The sequence below is a fragment of the Hemicordylus capensis genome, chromosome 3, assembly GCF_027244095.1.
Source record: "Hemicordylus capensis ecotype Gifberg chromosome 3, rHemCap1.1.pri, whole genome shotgun sequence".
NCBI classification, from domain to species: Eukaryota; Metazoa; Chordata; class Lepidosauria; order Squamata; family Cordylidae; genus Hemicordylus; species Hemicordylus capensis.
The window spans coordinates 277,299,523-277,326,602 of NC_069659.1; the positions used below are offsets into that span (position 1 = coordinate 277,299,523).

The 27,080-nt window shown below is 41.7% G+C and overlaps 1 protein-coding gene across 5 annotated transcripts in view; it reads right to left on the reverse strand.

Annotated features, from left to right (window-relative positions):
• Nucleotides 1-26,816, reverse strand: part of MXI1 (MAX interactor 1, dimerization protein) — a 110,971-nt gene extending 84,155 nt beyond the window's left edge. For 2 of the 5 annotated variants that reach the window (XM_053305315.1, XM_053305314.1), the window contains exons 1-2: nt 26,453-26,816; nt 9,648-9,780 (exon numbers count right to left, since the gene is read on the reverse strand). In XM_053305315.1, coding sequence (XP_053161290.1) covers nt 9,648-9,780; nt 26,453-26,711 — 392 coding nt within the window. In that variant the 5' untranslated portion in view covers nt 26,712-26,816. The other 3 variants (XM_053305318.1, XM_053305316.1, XM_053305317.1) reach the window with 3 other exon arrangements.
• Nucleotides 26,817-27,080: the final 264 nt, after the last annotated feature.

The window sequence follows — 27,080 nt, forward strand, 5'->3', positions numbered from 1 at the left end:
AAGATCCAAAAACCTTGCTGTACAACCAAAATATTCAATCCATCTGGCTAGGAAGGAACCGAAATTTAAATGCTTTCAAGATGGCCTTCATTTGGATTAGAAACCAGTGAACAGAGCCAAGATACATTTCCATAATATATAGGAGAAAGCCACTCCTATTTTCTTGGCCAACAGGAAGAACAATATACATGCAGAACTGAGCAGCCCAGTTCTGTCAAAAACCAGTGCTTATTGCAAGCCTCTCCTTCGCCACAGGGATCTGGAATAAGAGTTCAAGCAGAACAGGTATTCTGTACTGTACACATCTGGCACTCTAATTAAACTCTCTCAATCCCCAACTATTTGCTCTTACATTACTATTTACTGGACATCATCCATATATTTGTGGACTGCATATTATACAGAGGAAGACATCAGACCTGCCAAATGTAAGTTTGTTAAGAGCCATACACCACATAGCTCCGGTGCAGCATAAAGAAGAAGGGTCAGCTGATACATTATTAACTGCTGAAATCTCATCAATAGTCCAGCACAGAAAATACAGTAGTTTTCTGCTGACACTGCAGTGGATCCCACTCTGATGCTGGACCAGCAGTTGCACCAGTAACTGCACTGGTCTGCGATGCAGATACTGCGGCTCTGTTACCCATCAGCAGTCAACCAGTGTACAATGAATCCAGGAGATGTTGCACACGATGGCCACAAATTTATATGCAGCAAATTCAGAACTCATTCACAGTGATGCACATTTGCAGACAAAACCTTAATTCACACTCTACTTTTTCAATGCAATGCAAGTGCCATTAAGTGGCCAAAAAAAATTAATAAATGTGCAGCACCACCAGTTGTGAATGATGCATGCACATTTAAATGGCCAAGTTTCTCTGCACTGTACCAAGGAGTAATGACTAAAAAAAAAGAAAGATAGGATCCCACCTCTAAGTTTATACCAAAGAAACTCAGTTCTTAAATGTTTGTGAACCCTCAACAACTGATGGTGCATACACAGGTTTCCCCCCTCCTATTTAAACTCTGTGATTTAAGTGCCCAAGTTGAAAGAAAAAGGAATCAGCCCCTACATAATACAAAATGGTTCAGTACCACTCACATTATCAAAATCAAATGCCAGAACAGAAAAGAAACTCCATCTGGAAATGGTGAGCACGAAGGCAACAAAATAACTTCTTCCTTCAACCAAGCCCTTGCTACTCATAAGTAGAGGTAAAATGTTTCTTATGAAACGCATCATTTGCATAAACATACAAAACAATGTGCCTTAACTAAACTGACTGTGGTTTATACTCACTTGTGCTGGTTTAGAAAATAAAGCTCCCTTGAATTGGCACTATGTTCTGTTATGTCAAGCTTCCTTTTAACTTAGAAATGTGCTCGTGGCTACAAACATCACATCACCTCACCTGACATGTTAGTAACTGTGATCCCTTGGCACAGTTTTCCAGCTACCCAAAGCACATGAGATTTCTCCCACATATGTGCCTGTCAATTCCACCACCAACCCATCTATAAAGCAGGTCCAAAAGTGAGGGAAGAAGGGAGTTATTAGCTAATGGTCAGTTAGGCTAGAATGAAGGCAGGTTGCAGCCGGTGGTGGGGTGGGGGTTCATTGGGTCGTTAAACTGGAGATATAGCTTCTGGCTGGGTATAAAACTAGACCAGGGATTTTCAACATAATTTAACCAGAGGCCACCGGGGCTGGGGATTATGGGAGTTGAAGTCCAATAACATCTGGGGACCCAACATTGCGAATAACTGGGCTAGATGAAGGACTGGAAGGGCATTCTATACTAGGGAAAGTAGAGGATTTATAAAAGGAAAAAGTGTTTCTTTTTGCTGGACTGATGTCTGAAGGAGAAAGGAATTAAGTTTAATAGTGATCCACCTGCTCTTTGTCTTGCTTAATCTTCCTTTCAACTATAGGTACCTTTGGCTTACTCCCACCTTGGTCTCCATCACATTCTACTAATGATTCTGTGGGTGCTTTGGTGAGTGGATCCTGGTCCAATACAGTGGGTTAGATTATATGATCGTATGGACCATCCACACAGAACATTGTGCTTATGAAACTCTTTTCTTTCTCAAGGGATGTGGGGCAAAAGATGGTGCAAGTGTATCTTATGTTACTTGTGGCACAGATGGATGTTAACTAGTGCTGCCTGGCAAGTCTAGATATCTGGGAGTTGAGGTAGTGCAGCTATGGCCACAAGACAGGTTTCAAGCCCAGTGCTGTCTGGTCTGGAATACTCTAAATGGAATCTAAAAGAGATCTGTGGCAAGAGGAGATTCAAACAATATTTTAATTTTTAGGCCCTCCATCAGCACCAGGAAGTGTTGCCATGCTGATAATACAAAAGCAGAAGAGAAACAAAGGAACAGAAGTTATAGCAAAATTCATGCCTGAAATGGCCCAATAAACGAACAAGCACATGCACGTGAATAATGAAGAAAGCAGTAGAAGAGACAAATAATTGAGATTGGCAATTTTGCTGATAATTCAGTTTTTGTTTTGTTTTTTGACGGCTCAGAAGCAAGAAATCAAATCAACAAGCCCAAATATATCACAATAAATGTATGTATCTAGAGCTAAACATTTGGGAAGAAATTTTCCATGATAAAAACTATTGTGAATAAATATAACAACCTTGAGTATCAACAGATCTTGCCAATGTCCTTTGATAGGAAAATGTGCATCAATCCACTTGCACAGACAAAAATATCCTATTAAATATATTGCGGAAACCTTTAAATGCACATGAGAAGCTTGAGTTGCCTAATTCATGAGAACCTTATTAATTAAATGTCTATGCCACTTTTCCTAAAAAGCTCAAAGTAGTATATAATAAAAGTACAGGCAAAACAAAAAATATTCAAAGCAGTATAACTTCAGTGCACAGTATTTAAAAAGAGGGGGGGGGGGACAAATAGCAGGAAAAAATTCAATCATCAGGGGAAAGCCAGCCTAAATAAAGAAGTCTTAACTTAGTGGCAAAAGGTGGTCCAAGAGCTGCAGGATATGCAGTATAGGGGCCTTGTTTGTGAGTCATTTCTAAGGCCTGCTTGGAGCCAGCTCCTTCTGAGTTTTCAGCACCAGGCCAAAGTTTTATTCACCTAGGCTTTTGATTTAAAAAAATGGCTTGTTGTGCTGTTACTGTTTTATTTGCAATTGTTTGCTGCGGATTTCATTGACTTGACCAATTTCATGTGGCATATTGTTTTATTATTGTTTATTGTCTAAGCTTCCTTATGAATCTCCTAGATGCAAATGCCTAAAATAAATACAAAATGCAGCAATAAAAGTTGCAATCCTATGCAAAATTACTTAGGAGTAAACCCATCAAAATTAATATTTATTTCAAAGGAAACTCACAGAAGATCAGGCTACATGATGCAGTATTTTCATATGACCCCACAGTGATAGCAACAGTATATTACATTAACATTATTCATATAACATTATCACTGTACACTACTTCTTTAGCACATAGTATGAAAATGCAAATAGATTTGTGCCAATTTGTTTTCGAAAAGGAAAAAACCCTAAAACCCTACAAAATTAAGTAATCATACGAGGCAGTAAACAAACATAGCAAAACAGCTGTTCAGAATGGTTCTGGATTTTGCCTCACTTGGGTCACTTGAAAATTAAAAGAGATGCTGTGGAAAATGTTTATGATTTGATTTCTTATTAAAAAGCTGCGGTTTTGGAGACGGAAAAGGGTCCATGAGAAACCCCCTCTATTTCTGTTTTTCACATTTGCTCACAGCCATTGTTTCCTCAATCTGCTGCTTCAGATTTTTTTCTCTCTTCCTTTTCTTTTTTTATTCAGAAAGGGTTTCTTCACTACACGATTCCAGTCAGTCAGGAAACACGGAGTGAACATGATGATGCCATAGCACTATGAAACCAGATCTGGGTACATAACATTATTGAGGGCAAATGAAACTTTCCCCCTCTGAATGGGGTGTGGGGTGTAATGCGCTCCCATAGCCCAGGCAAGTGGACCAACATTCCCTGATTTACACTGCACTGGCAGCTTCTTCCGGCCAGCACAGCACAGCAAGATTTTTGCCCCAATCCAGTACTGAGTTGTGGGTAGTTACAACTAGGGCAGAACACGCATAGAGATGCACATTTGGATGTGGAGTGTGCACATCCAACTGGAAGTACATAGTGCAGATGGACATTCAGATGCTCAGCCCCATCCAAGTTATACCCAAAGTCAAGTGATAATCTATGCATAACTAGATTGGAGTGAGGAATCATCAACCCCAGGACACATTGCAAGGGGGCAGATATTGCAGGAAGGGGAAGGCATCTTCTCACTGTTTCAAAGTGGGGTGAGAAAACTGCATAAAGGGAGGGAGCTTTTCCTAGAGGGATAAAATGTTCAAACATACACACATAGCCCAGTTTGGCTCAGCACTACTTAAAACCACTCACAATCCGTTTCTAAACATCTGATGACATTGTGCCCAGAAGAATATAAATTAAGATGATTTTTATATTATACAATCAGACATGAAAATTCCTTCAGGGTAAAAAAAAATAATTCCAGATGCCTGGATGACCACATTTTGCAGATATATTCTTTGAAAAAGTACAATGGCAGGATACCAAACACTGCCGTCAGTGGTTAATTCATAAACAAGTACAGGAGAATTTATTTTTGCCAGTGCAATAATGCTTTCTGCCATTTTATAACCATTGATCCTTGAACATATGTATATATGATAGCCTTATTCCCCAAAAGCTGTTGCAAGGTAGGTACTTCCATACTGTGTCAATCATATGTTGCAAAACCTTTTGAGTGGCTGTAAATGTAGATGCAGTCTTATTATGGATGTCCCTTGTGCCATGATTGAGCCATTCACTCTTTTGATGCTTTATATTTTCCTCTGTTATTATTTATTATTATGTATATATCTGGGACAGTTCTTTATATTAATGTCCCTTGCGTTAAGACTGGATCTATGCTTTTAAACAAACCTGCTTTTGCAAAGGAGATTGGGTTACCACATCAGCAGGACCCAAATTGTGTGCTTAGAACGTTACACTTCCATAAAAATGCTTCATAATGCATCACTGGTTCCAAAAGCAACACTTGTGCTTCTGTAAAATTCAGAATAATTTGTTACGGACAAGGCTGGTAAAGGACAAGAAACAACTGGAGGTATGAGTAGTGGAGACAGAGTAAATGAGCTGCAGAGAGGGAAAACAGCATTATATGGAACATGCGGCATTCCCTCCCCACAACCCTTAGGATAACATTAAATGAAGTCAATCCCATCCAAGGTTCACTTCGCTTTCTAACCCTTGAACAGACATTTTCTTGCAACCATGAGAGCTTTGTTAAAAAATAGAGATGATGCAGGTGGAATAAAAAAGTCAATCCCATGGGTCAAAAATACAATCACTTTCTACTCTAACCAACCCAGTAACCCATCACAGAAAGAGGCTCATTTCAAGACACTTTAGAGGAGCTGTATAAGACATCAAAAGTTTGTTATGGCAGGGTTCACTCTAAATTGTCTGATTTCATTTTCCTGCATAAGCTGGCCATGAAACTGCACCTCCTAATCATGTCTACTAAGAGCCATCATTGCTCTTATCCCAAATTGGTGGTATCCTTTTATGAACCTAGTTAGGAGACCGTGGGCTTACACAACAACCCATTTTAACTTCATTAACCTCCTGAGTATATGTCAGAAAAAGTATCAGTTTGCATACATGTGGTTCTCTTGATTTCCTGTTCATGCAATAACGCTTTGGCTGCTGAAGGGCCAGTAAGGGTGCAATCTAACCACTCCCACACAATTTCTACTGAAACAATTGCACAAGAGTATTACTTCATGGAGCACTTCATCAGTACACAAGATATGGTGACCAGAACTGTGCACAGTACTCCAAATCCAAATTTGGCAGCACCATCGATTTGTATAAGGGCATTATAATATAAGCATTTTAATTTTCATTCCCCTTCCTAATGAGCCCTAGCATGGAACTGGCCTTTTTCACAGCTGCTGCACAATGAGTCAACACTTTCAACGAGCTGTCCACCACAACCCCAAGATCTCTCTCTTGGTCAGTCACTGACAGCGCAGACCACATCAGTGTACATGTGAAGTTGGAGGGGTTTTTTTACATTTTATTACACTGAACCGCATTTGCCATTTTGTCACCCACTCACTCAGTTTGGAGAGATCCTTTTGGTGCTCCTCACAATCAGTTGCGGATTTCACTACCCTAAATAGTTGAGTGTTGTCTGAAAAGCATGATTCTCGTCCTAGAACCTAGTAGTAGAAAATATCCCCCCCAACCCTTTTTTTTTTTAAGAACAAATTTTCTTATGGACATGCAGATCATCTTCATAATCTATGTGACTGATAGAGTCCCACAACATGCCAGGTTCAAGTACCTCCCCTCAAGAGCACTGGGAGAAATGCCACAGCTAAAACCAAACTACAAGTTTAGCCGTATATAGAAAGGACTCCATGAGGCTATAAAGTATTATCTCTATCTAATGGAACCTTGCTGAGCTTTTTAATAACCACAAACTCATTTAAAATCCTATTTTTGTGCTGCCAATTAGTATACAAGCTTGGTATAAGCATGGTATGGTACACACCACATGAAGGACCACGACTGCCATGGGAAATACAGCAGTAGCAGCACAGCAGCATTATGCACAATTAAGTGTGCATGGAACCTCCCCTGCCAGCCAGGACGGGCTCTTAGCAGGCTCACAAGCCATGCCTATGCATCCCTCTTTGATGGGCCCCCAGGCTGCACAGTATGTCAGCCTCTGATTTTTCCCATATCACAAACTTATAGGTGAAACAGCTGAATTTTCCTTCTGCCCTGTCTTACCTCTCCAACTCCCTACCACTCTCCATTGCTTCAGACAAACTTCTCCCAGCCCAACCCACTTCTGGTATCAGAGGTGGGCTGGTGAGAAAAGTGCTTGACATGACAGAAAGGGAAGGCAGAGGAGAGGAAGGATTCAACTCCCTCACCTGCATGCACCTCATGCTTATGTAGAACCAAGGGATTCTAGGGATACTGGCTGACATCCTGACTAAATTATTAGCAACTTCTATCTCATTCTTTTTGGCATTTCTGATTCAACTGGAGAAGACAAAGAAGCCAGTGCACAAAGCTAGACAGCACTCAATTCATACCTGTCATGCCTGCAGTTCTTCTATGAAATTTCTAAGTTAATACAGTATTTGCTTTAGGGCTGAGAATCCCAAAACTCAATCATTTCCACTCAATTGCAGGAGGTGATCAGCAGAGAGACAGAGAATGAATCAAGAAGTGTTGACATGACTATTGAAAAGATGGTGCAGTGGAATAAACTAAAGAACCCAACATTAAATCTCCACTGGTTCTCATGTGATACAAATGCAGAAGGGCGACACCTTCTTCACAGCAATCTAAATAGTGCCAACTGCAACACTTACAAGCAAGCAAGGAAAGCAATAACCATATCAGCTCTAAAAACCTCTAATTCAAGCAAAAAACTCCCAGTGCATTTATGATTCAGTCCTTATCAGATATTCAAAAAGTACAAATGAATGCCACAACATTTTAAATTCAGCCCTTCTTACCCTTAATATACCTATGCACCAATACCACATATGTACCCAGACACCAAGCAGCTCTTCCAAACAAAACCGATTGGGTTTCTCTCAATCAAGTCAACACAAAACCCTCTTCACATTCAAGACATGTACAATCTGTGTGCGGTATACTCACATACAGTTATCCACACATTGTGTTCAAAGCACATACAACACTACACTTCCTACCAACCCCTGCTAACTTGGCAAAGGGACACCTTTTAACACTGTGATTCTCCTTTATTTAGCAGGAGGAGAGTAACTGGCCTTATCCACCCCCAGCACAGTACCTCCAGTGACTGTTGCTGGTGTCTATCTTATATTTCTTTTTAAGATTGTGAGCCCTTTGGACAGGGATCATCTTATTTATTATTTCTCTGTGTAAACCACCCTGAGCCATTTTTGGAAGAGTGGTGCAGAAGTCGAATAAATAATAAATTAATAAATTAATATCTGAGTCCTGCATTTGAGGACTCAGGCTTACTTCTAAAATAAGCAGATGAATATTCGAACATGTTCACCTGTATGCATGAACAACTCAGGAGGTGATGCACATTCCCAAGACAGCAGAAAGCACCACTGGAAATACAGATCTCATTGCCTCGCCATGCCCTTTCTGCCCCTAGACTCTGTTTGGAAGTTTACTTTAAGACCATTCTGTGACATCATTGCATTCAGCTAGCCTCAGACGGAGGGGGGGGGGTGTTATAGTCTACATCCTGCCCACATAGGCCTTGGTTCTACCCTCATCCAACCTTATCAAGAATAGTCTCCTTTTAAAGTCAAAAACTAACCAATTCTTATGACTTCGTGAACAAATAGGCAAAACTACTGTGAACTAATAAACAGAGTGCTCAGTTTTTATAGTTTGACAGGTTATCTACCTAGAGCAGCACCTACCCCAAAAGAGTGTGGTACTGTATTATTGGATATTGCAGACTCTAAAGGCATCATTCGGATTTAATAACATGTTTCTGCAGCAGAGATTCTCAGTGAACTTCAGCACACACCTCCTTACCCTTTTAAGAAATAAACGCCTACCCTTTTCTCTCGGGTATCTTTAGATAAGGTGGTTCATGTATCCCCAACAGAAAGCACTGTCTGGAATATCTATATCTGAGGAAAATACCACAGCTAAAAACCAAATTCAAATTGGCTTTCAGCATAAATTGCCTATTATCTCCTGGAACCCTATTTTTCTTTTATTGCAAAAAAAATGTTCACAATTCTGTGTAAGCTACCAATTAACACTTTAGTTTGATATCAGTGCAAGATGGCATACACAACACACACGAAGAAGATAAAGCAGGGCTCTGCATTACACTATTAATTATCTATCAAACCATTTGCACAGTGGAAAGTAGTTTGGGGTTTTCTGGCAAATCAGCATTTACCATACCTTACCAAAATAAAAACGAAAAATGTGACACAGTAAAATATATCAAGAAGCAGGCACCTAATTTTTGAGTAGCATCTGGGCAAATATAGCTAGCCCTAGAGCCTCAGGTCTGTATGTATTCTCCAGCGGCAGACATTCAGTTTAAAATCCCAATCATGCTTACTTAGGAGTAAGCTCCACTGAAGACTTTATTTCTGAGTAAATATGCATAGGTTGAGGCACAACATCAAAGTTAATTTTACTCTAGGAAAAACAATCCTTCCATTGAAAAACCTCCAGTGAGAATGAAGAATTAAAGTTACATAAAAGGAGTGTCTGTACAACCTGCAGAAAGCAAGGCATTACGTATCCAGCTAGCAAGCTGGTTCTCTGAGATTTAAAGAGCCAGCTACCATAATCACATGTTGGGAAATTCTTCTATTAAAAGGCACAAGCCTACAGATTATCAAAGGCTGAGAGGAAGTGAGATTGCAAGGGAAGGGAAACAGAATTTCCAGCAGAAGTTCCAAGTTAAATACAGCCAAACACGCCTGATGGGTACATGAAATATTAGGAGCACTCTCTTATGTATAAACTAGCAACCCTCTTATCAACCCCCTGCAGATTGTACCTGTTAGCAGTGCCCGTACTGCTACCTCCACTGCTATGTTTTCTCGCCCGGCTCAGCCTCTGCGGTGGCTTTGGGTCCTGCAGTCCAAGGGCCGGCATGGTGGGGAAGGCTGAGGCATAACCATGTTCACACTCTGCATCAGCAAATGGGAAGAGAAGGATTAGTCAGTAAGAAATAAACAGTAAGTTCCAAAGGACACACTGGTTTGGGGAGCACTGAAATAACCCTCAGGGAAAACTCATGATGTCAAGTAACCATAAGAGAAGAAGCGTAAACTTAAGTAGGACAGAAGGACTAAAAATAAGCCACCTGTCAGAGACTTACCCCAATTATCTTTAAGAAAGGAGGTAAATGCCGAGTTCTGCACCAAGGGATCCCAGACCAGAACCCTGGAAAGTGATTCTGTTCCACCCCATTTCTCTTTCAGCAGATGAAACTCCTCACCCCACTTCCCTCTTTTCACCCAACCCAAACCCCAACCCTAACCACCACCAACACCCCGCAACAAGCATCCCAACCCTTCAACAAGAGTAATTCATCCCATCTTTCTGTTGGGAGGTGTCACTTGAATCCCCACCCCTTCCTCAATCCAGTTACCTCTCTCTCTGCGCTCCAGATATTCAGCTGCCTCCAGAAGGCGCTGGATGTTGATCACCTCTACCCGTTCCATAGCCCTTGGGGTGGACGAGGCCTCTTGTCTCTTAGCACCCTGGACCGTCTCCCGACCTGAACAGTGGGGTATGAGGGGACGGACTCCCCCTCCCCTTTACAACTGGCCTTTACACTGAAGGGGTGTTGAAACCAAGGAATCCACCCCCCAACACTTAAGGGGAGTGAGAAAGTAGAGTGACAGGCAGGGAATGTGAGGGTGTCTCGTCTGCTGCGTGCAGGAAGTTAATCAGTGAGGCATAAAAAAGAATATGGAAAGATCTTAGCCCCTGCAGCTCCTGTCCCGGAATCCTGCCGCTACAATCTGGCACGAAATTGTTTCCTGTCCCTCCTCATCCCCTTGTCTTTAACACTGATCCTGCCCACAGCAGTCCCGATTGTTTTCCCGACGGTCCGTCACAAACTGGACTCTTCTCCCCCTAAAGTCTCTAGCATTGCCACCGATCCTGCCCCCACACTCTTCCCCCTTACACACCAAGCCCCAACATAGAGCCTCTCCTTATTCTTGCATCCTGCCCCTTTCTCCCAGGACCCTACACCTTCCCCCTCCACCTCGATGCTGCCCCTGCATCCATGGTCCAAGCCTTCTCCCTGATATCTAGCCGTTTTCTCCGCCTCCTGCAGCAGATACTGTAGGTCTCTGCCTCTTTCACAGTTTGTTTACCTCCGCTTAGAAATCACGGGGGGGGAGGGGACACACATGAGACTCTGCCCCGATGCCACTTGGGAAATGTAGTTCTTGGCTTCCGCTCCCTTCAAGTGCATCGCGCGTGCACGGGAAAAGCAGCTGCAGTTGCATTATGGGAAGCCTCGCGCACATCCATCCACCGTATAGTAGCTGGACGGAAGAGGCTGAAGGGTCAGCCTTGCTTTTTCCGTCCTGCACTCCTAGGGAGTTGAGGGCACGGTGACGGAGAAATCCTTGCTTGTTTATAGCAAAGTATTTGCTTTTAGCGTTGATGTAGCTGCAACGAAAGCGTGCGCCTCTATAGTTGCAGACTAGTTTCATGGGCAGGCTACCAGTTTTGTCCCGCCCCTCCCTCCCACCCCATTATTAGAAATTGCTTACAAGTATCTTACCGCTCACAACACCCAAATTCTAGTTATGTCGACTCAGAAGTAAGTTCCACTGTTTTTAAGACTTTACTGCCAAATATGTGTGTATAGAATTGCAGTCCAAAGATTTCCCCCCTTCCCCTTTACAACTGGCCTTTTTACTGAAATCTAAACATAAGAATGCATTTAGTGTATTGCTATGATAAAGCACATTTTATTGCATCTACAAACAAAAACTACTGTTGCATTACACCCCTCAGCCACGTTATTGGAAGAATGTTCCACTGAGATCAGTAGGACTTCCAAGTTAACATCTTTGGGATTGGGATGCAAGTATTGTATCTCATGCTTTCTGTGCAGTACTGCAGAAGTTGGTCTGGATGGAGCTTCTGTTTATCCAGCCTAGCTGTTTTAAAGACTCAAGGTCAAATGCATACAGAATCAGCACTGCCAAGTCTCAGCTTCTGGAGACTTAACATGACAAGAATATCTCCGTCTAAACCTGTTGCCCACTCTAGCTCTTTGTGCGGAAGGCGCCCATAATGGCCCATTTACCATTTTGTTAGTTATGGGTCTTATGTACAACTTTGTGATTTGTTACCATTGATCAGTATTGTCTAAAGTGTAATCAACTCGCTATCTAATTTTTAATTGGTGTTGCAGATCACTGCCAATTTGCAATAATAAACCACAGAAAGACTGCAAGACTGAGCTGATAAAATTAACCTCTCCAGCAGGCTGATTAACATAGTTAATTAAGCATAAGCAAAATCCACTTTTTAAAAAACACCATTAGAAGTTACAAACTGAGCAGAGCCTTAACATATAGCAATATCATCCAAAATGAAGAAGCACATAGAATTTTTATTATGGATGGATACCTGGGAAAATCATCATCAATAACAACTAATATTTATATACTGCTTTTCAACAAAAGTTTCCAGAGTGAACTAAAAAAAAAAAAAAAGATGGATCCCTATCCCCAAAGGGCTCACAATCTAAAAAGAATTGTAAGAAAGACACCAGCAACAGTCACTGGAGGGGTACTGTGCTGGGAATGGATAGGGCCAGTTGCTCTCCCCTGCTAAATAAAGAGAATCACCACATTAAAATGGTGCCTCTTTGCTCAGTTAGCAGGGGTTTCCCGTGAAAGAAGTGAGCAAGATTTTGAATTCACCACAATTCCTCATCAGGCTGGATATTAAGCCAAAACAGCGCAAAAAAGTAAGGGTGAGCAGATGTTGCCATGTGTGATGAAAAATCAAAGTATTGGAGTTTATCAATAGAATATAGGACTGTGGGCACTTCAAGCATCAATAGAGTGCCTTCTAAGGGCCCAAGGCACTTGGCAGCTGCCCAACAGTGTCAAACTCTGATACCAGCCCTGCAGAACGATATCAGGTTGTATCACAGGCTACAGAGACAGAAGCATAGCTCTTCTCTCTTTTAAAATATAAACGCCAGTAAATATTCAGCTCTGACTCTAGCATTAATTGGAATACACAAGTAAATCGGAGTCAAATGGGGTTGTTACTTATTTATTATTATTATTATTATTATTATTATTATTATTATTATTAATTCAATTTCTATACTGCCCTTCCAAAAATGGCTCAGGGCAGTTTACATATAGAAATAAATAAGATGGCTCCCTGTCCACAAAGGGCTCACAATCTAAAAAGAAAGATGAGATAGACACCAGCAACAGTCACTGAAGATACTGTGCTGGGGGTAGATAGGGCCAGTTACTCTCCCCCTGCTAAATAAAGAGAATCACCATATTAAAAGGTGCCTCTTTGCCAAGTTAGCAGGGGACGAGTGGTTAGAGGGCATGTTAATTCCTCCACAGGCAAAATCCCATCATAAGGCACAAAATTATCCAGTTCTAGGATCCCCCAAAACAAATTCAACATTTGTTTGGTATTTCATAAAAACGTTACTTAAAAATCATGATGAGCAGCATCCGGGCTAAACTAGTAATGACTCAGTCCCATAGCAATTAATGATTAATTTAGCTCATTGATTTCAATGGTACTTAGTAATGACAATCAAGTCTAGATGCTGTCTGAAATTTTTGCTAACTTACTTGTATGAAAGTTACTTGGGCAAACTCAAACATCCTGAACTAGTTTTATTGGCTGTATTTCAGCAGGAGCTAGAGGTAGCAAAGTCTGGGGGACAAGCCAAATATATTTCTGTTTTGGATATTCGAATGTTGACAGGTATCAGCACTTTGAAAGCATATGAACAGTTTTAGTGCTGAAGCTAAGAGGGTTTGAGCTTTATACCTCTTAGCCTATATGGAAGATCACCTGGGAATCTTACATGAGCCATCTTAGTGCTGGGCAGATTATTTTTTCTATGTGTGGTGGTCCCAGGTGATCTCCCATCTAGGGAGTACTCAGGGTGATCCCCTCTTAGATCATAACTGTGCCAACTGATTCTTCCCCCTACCAGGCAAAACGGCTCCCACTGCATGGGATATGGGAAACATCCCTCAGGAATGGGATGTAGGGATTATGCCATTGAAAGTCTTATCAGCACAGACCACTACGCAGACATGACTGCCAACATGTAGAGATCAAACATAGGGCCAGCTGGCACAATCATGATCCCCCATCACTAGGCAGAGAAAATGTCATCCATACAGAGCTTCTGCCATAACTACTTAGAGGAAAAATGCTTCAAAGTAAAGCAAAGAAATTGACATTTATAATCCTGTATAACAGGCCTTTGGTGGCCTTCATCCTGAACAACGTTAGTGTTGTCTAACCCAGCCTTATAACCTCATTGCTTTCCAAAAATATTCCAAATGCTGCATAAATCCAGATATGACGCACTTAATAAATAAAGCAAAATTAGACACTTTCTGCAAACTGTGGTTTTATTTGATACTGATTATGACCAGTTTTGCCATTTCCCAGATGGAAATAACATTTTTAAAAGATTAGAAAATAAAATTATATTCATCTTTCCTAATAATATTCAAGATAACTAGAATCTTCTAGATAATTAGAATAATATTCTAGATAACTTTGGCACTATATGGAAAAAAATAAGACTGAAAAAGACATGTGAAGTTTAACAGTGCTGTAATAAACATGCTGAACAACAAAGTTGGTTACTTGGTCCATAAAATTGTTTGTGATTGGATACTGAAGATGGGAGTTCATATTTATTTATTTATTTATTTATTTATTTATTTATTTATTTATTTAATATACCGCCCTTCCAAAAATGGCTCAGGGCGGTTCACAACATGATAAAAACAATTAAAACAAATTAACAATTAAAATCAAACTATTAAAACACAGTAAAACCAACAAAACAGCTAAAAGCCCTAAAACAGTATAAAATTAAAACTACATATTTAAAAAGCTGAAAAGGCTTGGGTGAAGAGATGGGTCTTCAGATGTTTTTGTAAAAATAGTCAGGGATGGGGAGGATTGCATCTCAGCAGGGAGTGCATTCCACAATCTCGGGGCAGCAATCGAGAAGGCCCGTCTCTATGAGGCCACGAGACGAGCTGGCGGTAACTGGAGACGGACCTCCTCAAGTGACCTCAGTGGACGGTGGGGCACATAACGAAGAAGGCGTTCTCTTAAATACCCAGGGCCCACACCGTTTAGGGCTTTATAAGTTATAACTAGCACTTTGTATTCTGCCCAGAAACCAATAGGCAACCAGTGTAGCTCCCTCAGCAAGGGAGTGATGTGGTCTCTCCGAGATGGCCCGGAGACCAACCTGGCTGCCGCATTCTGAACCAACTGAAGTTTCCGGACTACGTACAAAGGCAGCCACACGTAGAGCGCATTACAGAAGTCCAGTCTGGAGGTTACCAACAAATGTACCCCAGTTTTGAGGTCATTGATCTCGAGAAACGGATGCAGCTGACGTATCAGCCGAAGCTGATAGAAAACACCCCTCAACCTCAACCTGAGAAACCAGGGAGAGGTGTGAATCCTCAACCTGAGAAACCAGGGAGAAGTGTGAATCCAGAAGTACTCCCAGACTGCGGTCCTGTTCCTTTTGGGGAAGTGTGACCCCATCTAGAACAGGTAGATCAAAATTGTCTCTGGAGTTCTGACCCCGCACAACAAGTACCTCCGTCTTATCTGGATTCAGCTTCAGTTTATTCTCCCTCATCCAGCCCATTACTGCCTCCAGGCAGGCATTCAGGGAAGATATGCCATCTCCTGAAGAAGTTGACATGGAGAAATAGATCTGGGTGTCATCAGCATACTGATAACATCCCACTCCAAATCCCCTGATGATCTCTCCCAGCGGTTTCATGTAGATGTTGAAAAGCATTGGAGAGAGTACGGAGCCTTGAGGGACACCATACTTAAGCTCAGATTTTGAGGAGCAACAGTCTCCAATCGACACCATCTGGAATCTATCCAAGAGGTAGGAGCGAAACCACTGTAAAACAGTGCCTCCCACCCCCAACACCCTCAGACGTTCCAGAAGGATACTATGGCCGATAGTATCGAAAGCCACCAAGAGATCCAAAAGGACCAACAGAGTCACACTTCCTCTGTCAATTCCCAACTGAAGATCATCCATCAGCCTGACCAAGGCAGTCTCCACCCCACAGCCCGCCCAGAAGCCAGTTTGAAATGGGTCTAGATAATCAGTTTCCTCCAAGACCGCCTGGAGCTGAGAGGCCACCACCCTCTCAATTAGCCTCGTTTCACAGTTGGGAAGAAGGAGGAGAAAAAAGAAGAAATAAAACTAAAGAGGCAGATTTGCACTAAACAGAATATTTTCTATTGCATTGGACAGTAAAGTTTACAAAAGTCTTTTTCTGAATTAAATGTGCTGGAAATTTTGATCCAAATTTTTATGGCATTAGTGAAAAGTTTAAAGCTAAATGGTGGTATCCCATAATCCAGGCCTGCACAACATAAGGCCCGGAGGCCAGATTTGGCCCGCAGGGACTATTTTACTGGCCCCCAGGTATCCTGCAGCAACACAGGAGCTGGAAACTACCTTATACCCCATCCTGTGCATGTTTTCTCAGAAATATGCTCCATGGTGTGCCTAGTGAGGCTTACTCCCATGTAAGCATGCCTAGGATTGCAGCCTGAAACCAGCAACAACAATTTAGGGAGAGGAGAGGACTTGGCATTTGTTTGGGGCTGGCATGCACTCCAGCGGCCCCACTGATTGAGCAGGGACAAGACCTTTTCTCTGGCCACTATCATTGGTTGAAACTATGAGTCCATTGACAGGGAGAATAGATCCACAAGTACCTAATAATATTTTTAATTTTAATGTAATAATGTGCTAAACATTGACTTCAGCCCCTGTACACCAAGTTGTGGATGGTTCCGGCCCTCCGGGGCATTTGAGTTGTGCAGCCCTGCCATAATCCGAATTAATAACCCTGCAAACTCACTAAGAAACCTTAGGCAAATCATTGCCCTTCAAATTTAGTTCCCCATCTGTAAAATGGTAATATTTGATCAGCCTACTTCAAAACTATATTATTGAGAATTAAGAAAATAAGAGCTGTAAAAGGATTTGTAACTGGATTTTGTTCTTTAAGAAGACGTATTTGGTTTACAGTTCTGATGGATGTATATGCATGTGGGGGTTTGTTTAGATATTTTGGGATTTTACTAAATGACATTAAGTCTTCAGTCTTCCCTCTGCAAATATCAGCTTCAAGCTTTCCAGCTTTCCCCTACAAATATCAACAGTATCAGTGCAGGTTTCCTTTTCATTTAAACAATTAGTTTCTCATCATTTTATCCGAAAGTCTTGTGATTTGTAGCTACAGGAATATTTGGTATTACAGGACACACTGCAAAGTGTAATAGCAGGTGCGCCTCAAATCCAAACCCAAACTCAGAGTGAACTTAAGCAGTAGACAAAGAGAGCATATCTAATGGGTAGAGATGCTGAGCAAGTCCAGCCTTTGGATTTACGTGCTTGCCATTTATTATCTCCTTTGATACTTGTGTCACCAGTGGAGTACGTTACCAGTGGACTGTGTCCTCCTTCACCATTCAGTGAAGGGGCTGCTTATGTTTTATTAAATCTCACTTCAACAAACTAACCCTTTTAATCCTTAACAACACCTTGACTCCCAGAAGACACCTATGTTGCAGAAGCCCATGCATAACCAGGACTACAAACTGTCAACTTGCTAAACAGAATAGGCTGGCCCTGGTTTTTATTAAGAATTTGGACGCTTCTAATGTGATCATTGCCCACAAGAGTAACTTTGTAATAATGCCTTTAGGGGCAAATGTATGAAAAATATTGTGTTGTAATTGGGTCATCTACAAGGATTTTTCTGGGGAAATCTAGCAACAGAAGGTGGTAATAATCCCATGTCTGGTTCACAAGTCCTTCTGAAAGCATCCATGTAGATGACCAATACATATGTAACATATTTTATGTAGGTGCTTTTGCATAACTCTTTGGCTATTGATGAAGTCTTCCTAACAGTCTGATGCTTCACTCATGAGAAAACGGTAATCCCCCCTTACTGTTCTAGTCACATTCACCCATAATAATTGTTCAGACATTCTTTTAACTTGGGAGTAACATCACATTGTTTCCTTGGGGATGTTTCACCTGCACACATATTCCTCAGTGATCCAGGAATGTATTCGGCAGTCTGCTGGGACTATAGTGAAAGGAAGAGATGCCACTACACTTTCTAACCTATCTGTTCTCCACAATTGCTTGGAAAAGCAAAAATGAATAATATTATGAGTGTCATTTTAAAACCTTCAGATGTACTTGCTCCTAGTGATTTCCATGAGTAGAAAGAAGATACGAATACTACGATGAAGATGCATTGAACAAGACATCCAGCTATTTGCCTAGTTGCATGTCAAAAAACAAAGTGGTGGAAGAAGAGCAGTTAGCACCTCTGTAGGCATCAGATCTATCTGATGATATAAGATTAACATGACATCTGGATTCTGGTGGCATAATAATTTTCCTCCTCCCTGCTCTGCCTGTCCTTTCCACTGTGTCTGACATATTCATGTTGCCTTTCACTCAAAACCCTTTATTTATCAGCCACCTTAATCAGGTTTGCCAAACTTTGATGTTCAGAAAAGCAAGTCAACTCTCATCCTTATCCAAATTGCAAGAGAGGCTTATATAGCATGAGATTTAAGATAATACATTTTAGATTATTTTCATTTGCCATCTGGTTTTGGAGACTTTGGGCTACACTGAGGTCAGGACACTTTTTTCCCTTTTAAGTACAGAGATATGGGGATGTCGCTGCACTTAAAAAGGAAGGAACAAGGAAGGAAAGAAGGAAAAGGGGCAATGGATGAGATTCTCAAGACTGTAGGAACTATGTATTAAGAAAAGACAGAAGCATGAGAATTAACTAGAACTGCTGAGCTATCTTTGAATACTGTCTTCTGAGAGGCTTTTCTTTCCAGAGCCTATATATGCAACCAGATATCATCACAGTGATCTCACTATATGGTTAAAAAACACCTTCAAAGCGAGAGCCATTTCCCAAGGTGCTGACTTCTGCACAGTATTGCTCTTTTCTCAATGTTGGGAGGGCCCTTTCAGAGAAATGGAGAGCTAAATGGGGGAAGTGCTGGGAAAGGCTACACTTCCTAGCACTCCCTACATGCCTTCCAAAATGGCCCAAGGGCTCAAGAGGACCACCCACACCACAGCCCACCCCACCCCTGCAATGGGCAGAGCACAGCACTGCAAAGTGAGAATGGTCATATCTGCATGGTGCCAGGGGGACTGCAGAGTATTTAGCTTTGGCCAAAGCTTCACACAGGCCCAGTAAACAATCAGCCAGAGAGCTGCCCTTGAGACCTTCAGGCTTTACAATGAAGAACAATGAGGTACCATAAACTAAAAGTTAATAGTTTTACTGTTGTGTTATGGATACTGATGCCTTTTCTTCCTACTCACGTAACTACTAAAACTCATGGGTCATATGTAAGACTAGCTATAATCAAACCTGAACAAAAATTAGTATTTTTTCAAGTTGTGTAAATGTTTGGCAAAGAAACATCTAAATTAGCTTATCTATCTATCCTTTCTTTAGCACCAGTAGCATGTGTCCATGTCTATTAAAAATGTTGATGTTAACCTTGATCACCAGTTTTGTGAAATGTGAAAATGTTGACAAAAAAGTGAAATACTTACTGTTGATGAAAATTAATGATGCTATTCTCTGTAGAGTACATACATTGCATGAAAATAACTAACAAACCAGATGTGTTGGCTACATACTGCATAATACTGCCTAATTCTCTGTGTCCTTTCCGCCTCAGTTTTGCATTTTACCTCTGCCACAGCCAAGTGAATTTTAAACAGTTTGCTAGGGTCCACACAATGCCCTTTCATGGACATGGAAAACCAGTCACAGGGCTCTTTATAATGGCCTCTAGAGGTCAACTTCAGATAACCAGTGGCTGAACATTGCCCCCAAACTCAATAATGAAGGGGTTGCCTCCAGATGCAGGATGAGATTCTGTAAGGGCCACAACATTATTAATTCTTAACAATGGATCTGTAACAAAGTTAACTAAACTGGTTAATCTAACTTGCAAACATGGTACAGGTAACTACTTGGCCTGCAGTGGTAAAGGTCTTTACCACCAACCACAGCCCAACACTCAGGGCAAAGCAACCCTGGCTCCATTCCTGTGTTCTGCATATGCCCTGATACAGGCACTTCATACTAGACCTCTTCGGGTGTCTTGAGGGATTCCTGACCTCTTCAATACCATCCTAGATGGTATTCAATACCATCCGTTTATGGAATAGCCTCCCTAGTGAGATTCGCCTGGCTTCATCATTTTGTTCTTTTGGACTGTAAAGACCTTTTTGTTCACTCAGGCCTTTTAAATTTTGACTCTCAAATATGATTTTAACTTATTTTAAGAGAGTTTTAAAATTGCTTTGTATTGTATTTTGTCCCACCCCCCCACAATTTTGGTCTGTTATGATTTAATATGTTATGTGTTTTTATTTCATGTTTTAATGCTATGTTGTGAGCTGCCCAGAGAACAGTTTGTTATGGGACGGCTAACAAATAAAGTTTATATTAATAACTTATTGTTGTTGTTGTCATCTCTCTGGCCCTGAGCTAATGAACTGGCCATTCCTCAAGCTGCTCTGTTTCTTCACCCTAAGCCCAATGGCCCTTACAGGAATGGTCTCAGGAAATTCCTTCACCAATGCATGCCTCAGGGCACCTGCCAATGATACCTTTACCCACACTGTTGTTCTGACCAACCAACATTCAAATCAGCTTTCCTTATATTTAATGCTAAGCTCCACTCCTCAAAGCAGAAGCCGGAGGTGAGTGAGAAGAAACCAGGACTTCAATTTGCCCACTCCTCCTATTGGCTGGAAGCCACAGACAGTGGGGAACATTTCAACCCCTGATCAATGACACGGATTATGAGGCCCATGCACTCCTCCCCTCTTCCCTTGCACCACCTGCAAAGCTGCCTTCCCTCACTTTTAGGTGGGGGTGGAGTTTCTCTTTGGAACTTTTTCCTCAGTTCATATATTATGGTCTTCAAACAGAGCATGTTGAAATTGCATTCATGTGGCAGAACTCCACTTGCTGTTTGTAGCATTTCAAAACCACTTTACCCATGGTTGAACCTAGGAGTGCAGACGATTGAATGCCACCACACAGCATTGGAGAGCTCCACACAGTTTGGCCAAACCACATAGAAAGCAGCTTTTCAAGATTGCATTTGAGTTACATGGATTACTACCATGGGCCTAATGCCCCAGAGTTGATATGCTGCAATGAGGAAATAAGCAAAAGAAAAACCTCTCTTAAAAAAAAAAGTTTTATTAGAAAATATCACATTAATACAAGCCTCTCTTTTAAGTTATTGTATAGGAATTGAATCTCTAACAATATTGTGTTTTTAATCTTTTCCCTCCCTCTGTATTCCTCGTGGGGTTGGTGTGTATATATTACTTCTATGTTCCATGTACCAAAGTCCCAAAGGCCTTTCATGGTCCATTTCTTCTTCACACCTAGATCACTGGTCATATGGATACCCATAATAGAAGCTTTGTATTACTTAGCATGCATTTATGTAGACGAGAAGGTCAGGTGGCTTGCTTGCATGAAGTGCAATGCTTCACTTCAAGATTCCCAAACAATTAAATTTAATTATGTTGTAGAAGTGCCAGCACTATTATTTTTAAGTAAAATATACCTGCTGCAGAAATCACAGGTAAAATGCACCTCTGGGCTGTGGGGAAGAGAAAAGGAGGAGGAGTATGTATGATGAACTGATGTGACCCCATTTTTGATCAATCATGTAGGCCCCAAAGCTCAAATGGCACCACATTGCCATTGCAGGGCTTCTTATTGTCCTATATTTTAGAAACAACTGTTATTAAGCTTCTAGATGTATTTAAATAGTAGTAGCAGTTATTTTTATAAGCTGCCAAGAGGATGGGAAGACTGTACAGATATATTGAGTTTACCATCAAAGAATTAAGAGAATAATCATTCTAGCACCAATAAATGATGCTTTTAGGGTTTTTTAATCTCAATTTACCATAATATTTACTGTAAGAGCATAATCTATGTTTCTTTTGTAAGCAATAATCTTGGGACCCCATTCAGTATTTCTTTGTTTGAGATACACCCTCCTCTCTTCAGCTAGGTTGTCATACTCCCATTTTGATCTAGAACACAACACTTACACGTATTGACATTAAAACAAATGGAATGGTGGTGCAGTTAGAGATTCCTTATTTAAAATGATACGATGGCCTGACGTTGAGATGTAGTTTTTAATATGTGCAAGTTTCTAATATTAAAATATTTGCTACACTTGTTGCTATGATTATGGCTATTGTTAATTATATCAGTTAATTATATTATTTATAAAAATAATACAATTATTGTCCTCAAGCAGTTGCCTGCAATATCAAGGCAATGACATGGTATATGGGAATCTGAAAATAAAATATGGCACTCAGCTTTCCTGTTCCAATCTGAGTGATAAACAGGCACCAGAAAAGCAACAACCAGTCTGCTTTTTTAACAGATACCGTTGCTAAGTGCAATGTGTCATTAAAATATCATTTTAAGGTTATGCCAATATTTTAAAGCTATGGACTTAACATCAAACAGCAGGACAATAGCAACAATAACGGTAGTAATCAGCGGTAGTGGTAGTCAGGATTTCTTTTTCTTTCTCTTCTTTTTATTTATTTATGCATGACTTTATTTTGCAGAGGAAACTGTGCATATGTTCCCCCCAACTGAGACATCACTGGGGCTTTCAAGGAGACTGGAATTTTACTTTGGACGCAGATATACTACAAAGCAACATATGTAATCTAATTACTTTTAAAAACAAACAAACAAGAAGCTAAGGAGGCAGCGGCTTTCACTTAAACTCCCATTCGCCTTGTACAGCCGTCTTTACTGTTCTGCATGGCAGTTCAAATGTGCAGCTAGTAAACAAGGGGTGACTGCGAATCAGACCGTTCCCTCCAAACGAAGGTTTACGGTAATGCACTGGAACGGCTACATTCACAAGTCTTTGAGGCCCCAATAAATTGAAAGCAAAGAAACGTGTGACCGAGGGCTACAGACATCCTGGAAACTTCAATCTGTACATGCGGTACTAGTTTCTGATATCTCGAACAACGCAAATCCTCCTTAGGGAAAAGTAAATGCAGAGCAAAGCAGCTCCACCTTTCAAACATACATAACTTTTACTGCTCAGCAAAGGATAAGCTTTTCTCTCTCTGCACAAATATTGAAGACGCGAGAGAACATTTTTCTGGCCAGCCTGAGCCCCTTCAAAAACACTAGACTAACGAAAAGCAATGCACAAGGGAAAACGTTTAATCGCTTGCTTTGTAACCCCGCAGGAATTCACAAGGAGAGCTGACATTCCCTCTCTCATTGCACAAACGGGAAGGGACAGGACTGTGATATTTCCCTACGCGACACCCATTCCTGCCCTTATTGTTTTTATTCTTCAACTCGGCGAATAGCGTGTGCGCAAGCCAAAACCGTGTGGCTTTAAAGCAGAAACTATGACATCATCCGACAACAACTCCCAACAAGGACACTCGCTCGGTTGCTGGCACCTCCCATTGATCTCCAGGCTCAGCAACGCGTGACATCATGGGGATAAGAGAACTGCTCATTGGCGAAGAGGCCTCAAGTAGCCCCGCCCATAAGTTAGGTCAGGACCAATCAAAAGAGAATAGTTTGTCTCCATGTGGAAACCATGTGGTTCTAAGCGGGGGGAGGAGCTGAGGCTGATTATACTGTAACCCAGCCAGGCGGATCAGAGTGCACCCGAGGCAGCAGCGGCGTATGCTGTGGCCTCAATGAAACTTTGCGGCGCGGGGGAGGGGCTGTGAATGGAGATTGCCCAAGTGTTCGTGCTTTGTTTACGTTGTTTAAAAGTTGTGCAAATTATATTGGCTAATCATCTAAAAAAAGTTGTAGGAAAGCTACAAACGCGTGGGTCGCCCTGAAACTGACGTTGCAGCACTGTGCTTGCAAGTGCACGAGGTGCAAAGAGAGAAACTCGTGTCTGCTTCGCGTTTTGTTTTTGTTTTTCTAATCGTGCAAAACCAGTCCAAAATCCAAAGTGATCCGAGAAAGATTTCCGTTCCTCGAGAAAAAGAGGAACAAAACCGCACATAAGGAGTGGAGATTTCAGCCCACAAACCGACTTCAATAAGGTCCATCGGGACTGCAGTGCTACACCATCGAGACGTTATGAACATTCATGCCGTTTCCTAAAGCCAATACAGTGCCATCCCTATTTGTCCAAATGAGCGTCTAAAGCTACTGACTGATCAAAAATTGTAAAGACCCTACTGCGGTTTATATCGAATTACAGATTTATATAGGCCTTTCTGTTGGAGACACCTCACCTGGCGAATTCAGATAAACAAGGTTATAGAGGAGGAGCTAATCAGAGTGCGGTGGGGTGTATGTCCTACCCCAGATTCTAATGCCAAAAGAGGATATAAATATACCATTAACTTGACAGCGTTATCTAACAACAAATAGATGTCCAACCTGTGCGCAAAATTACTGTTCAGGGCCATAGTTCAACTACTGACACAGCATCTATAACCACTGGAAGGCAAGTGGAGCCACTGTGGCTGTATGTGTAATACTGAAAGCACATAAGGCAATGCGTAGGTTTGCGGGTTTTGTTTTGTTTTGGGTGACAGATGCTTCAACAGCCCATCACGAACACTGGCTGTAACCACCTTTTTAGCACTGGGCAATCTCCCCCCCCCCGCCCCGCGCAAAGGTTAGTAAGAAAAAGAAGCCCCAGGGAGATCGAACAAACGAACCTGTTCTTAAAATTCTCTTGGGGAAAACATACTTTGGTGCACGCCTGTTTTTGATGCGAGGAGAGAGAAGCCAACAGACAAGGCTGACCCAGTTCACTTAGTTATGTACCCAACCAACATCACCTACACTAAGGTGAGGTGGTCAGTATAAACTGATTAGTCCCACTCTGGCCAAGTTGCTTATTGCTAGAGACAACAGCATCCAACGACACCTACCTACCCATCCACTCCGCCGCCCACCTGGCTAGTTTGCTCTTTGCCTACGCGATTTCCCATGGAAAGGGGGAGGAAAGAAAGGTGGAGGGGGACCCCGACTCTTCTCCATTAACTTAGCTCATCTCCTGCAAGGGATCGGGTGGCTTTAAGGGACGGGCCCTGCCGCATCTCAATTTGAAAGTCCGGTTGGGTGACTGAGAAGGAACCGGATTTACAAGGAAACCAGCTGCCTCCTGAAAATATATCCACGGATGACAGCAGCAAGGCCTTTGGATGCTGATGGAGGGGGAGGCTTTGTGAAGATTTCGTCCTATACTATCGTTCCTGCAAACAATACACATATATATCCACGTATTCATTAAAGAGACAGAGAAGAAGAAAGAGAGCGAGAGACCGAGCGAGGGAGAGATCAACAAAGGCTAGGAGCGAGTTTAACTGCAATGGAAATTTACACGGGGGCGGGTGAGCGGAGCTGGGGGGGGAGCACTGGATCTGGAAGGCCCATTTCATCCGAGGAACCCAAAATCACACCCAGCTCGGAAGAAAGCCAGAATAAACTTAAACCCGAAGGGAGTTCAGGTTTCCCCCACTGCAGGAGCTGACGCGATGCATCTCTCCCTATTTGTTTTCTTTTTCTTCTTCTTCTTCCTCCTCCTCCTGCTGACCTTCATTGTTATTAAGACAGATTAAACACCAGCTAGCTAGGTTGGTTAAAATTATGCCCTGCTGCTGTTATTGTTCTAGGAGTCTTCTCAAAGACGTTGCAAACGGGCGATTCTTTTTGTATTATTATTTTCGCTGACGAAAACATTAGCAAGGAGGGGGAGGGGTGGTTTGTAAATCCTTTTCCACAAGGGGAAGATAGACATAGATTTGTATTTCCCCCTTTTGTTCCTTTCACTTCTTATTCAGCTAGGCTTTCTTTAGGGTATCACGTTCTCTTGGGCTTGTGGGGGAGAGCAAGAGTTGAAAAATATAAACAAGCTGCTTGCTTGCTTGCTTTTTAAAAAAAGCTTCGAAGTATTTTCGGTTTCCCTGGGCAGTCGTAAAGTTACATTGCCCCCACCCCTCCAGCCCAAGCCGATCCTCTAGTCTGACCAGCCCCCCCCCCCCCCCCGCCGCACAGACACACACTGAGCCTTCTATAGGGGCATGAGATTTCACAAAAACATGTCATAAAAATGCAGATATAACATGACGACATTGTGCTGGGTCACTTTAGAGATTACACGGTTGTTTCTTTAAAAAAAAAAACTAAACAAAAACCTTGTTTTCCTGATTTGATAATTTTCTATCGAGGTATCTTGGTGCATTATTAAAACACACACACACACAATTTTCGCTGGACCTAGGATGTGGTTGTAAGGCTGAAACTAACCAGCAGTTTAGCCTCTGTCTTGTTGCATCTTCATAAACAGTTGCTTCATTTGCTGTTGTCATCATCGCACATGCCTGGATTTGGCGTTTTATAAAATATATATTTTTAAGGAGCAGCAGAAGAAGGAGCCAAACAAAACCAAAACTCCACTTACTTTTGTTTTCCTTCTCGATTTGCTCCAAGTAGCTGGCTGCTTCCAGCAAAATCTGCACATTCTGTAGGAAAGTGTTGATCTTCTCCATGGAGTCCTCACTGCTGGTGTTGAAAATGTCACTGAACGGGCACCTGGACATATTATCTGCCACTGGCAGTTGCAGTTGTTGCTGCTGCTGCTGCTGCTGCTGCCCTAGACCAGGCTCCACAGCATCATCTGCGTATTTAAATTCCTTTCGCGGCCTGCCACGTTTCCCCATTGCTTCTGCAAATGGAAACTTTGAAATTTTTAAAGCCCTTTTGGCCGACTTTCTGTTTCTCTCCTCTTGTTGCAGTTTGTGTGTGTGCGTGTGCGTGTGCGCGTGAATGTGTGTATGTCTAGGAGAGATTGAATGAATCAAGGGACCTCTTGATTCAAAGACTCCGTGCAGGTCCTAGTGCTAGTTGTTTTTCCTTTTTAAAAAGATGGTGAGTGAACAGGGAATTTTCTTTCTTTCTTTCTTTCTTTCTTTCTTTCTTTCTTGTTGTGCTACAAGGACTGAGTAAAGATTACACAACTTTTAAAATTTTTTAAAAATTGAATTTGAATTTTTAAAAAGTAAAAATAAAAGCAAGATATTTGGAAGGTT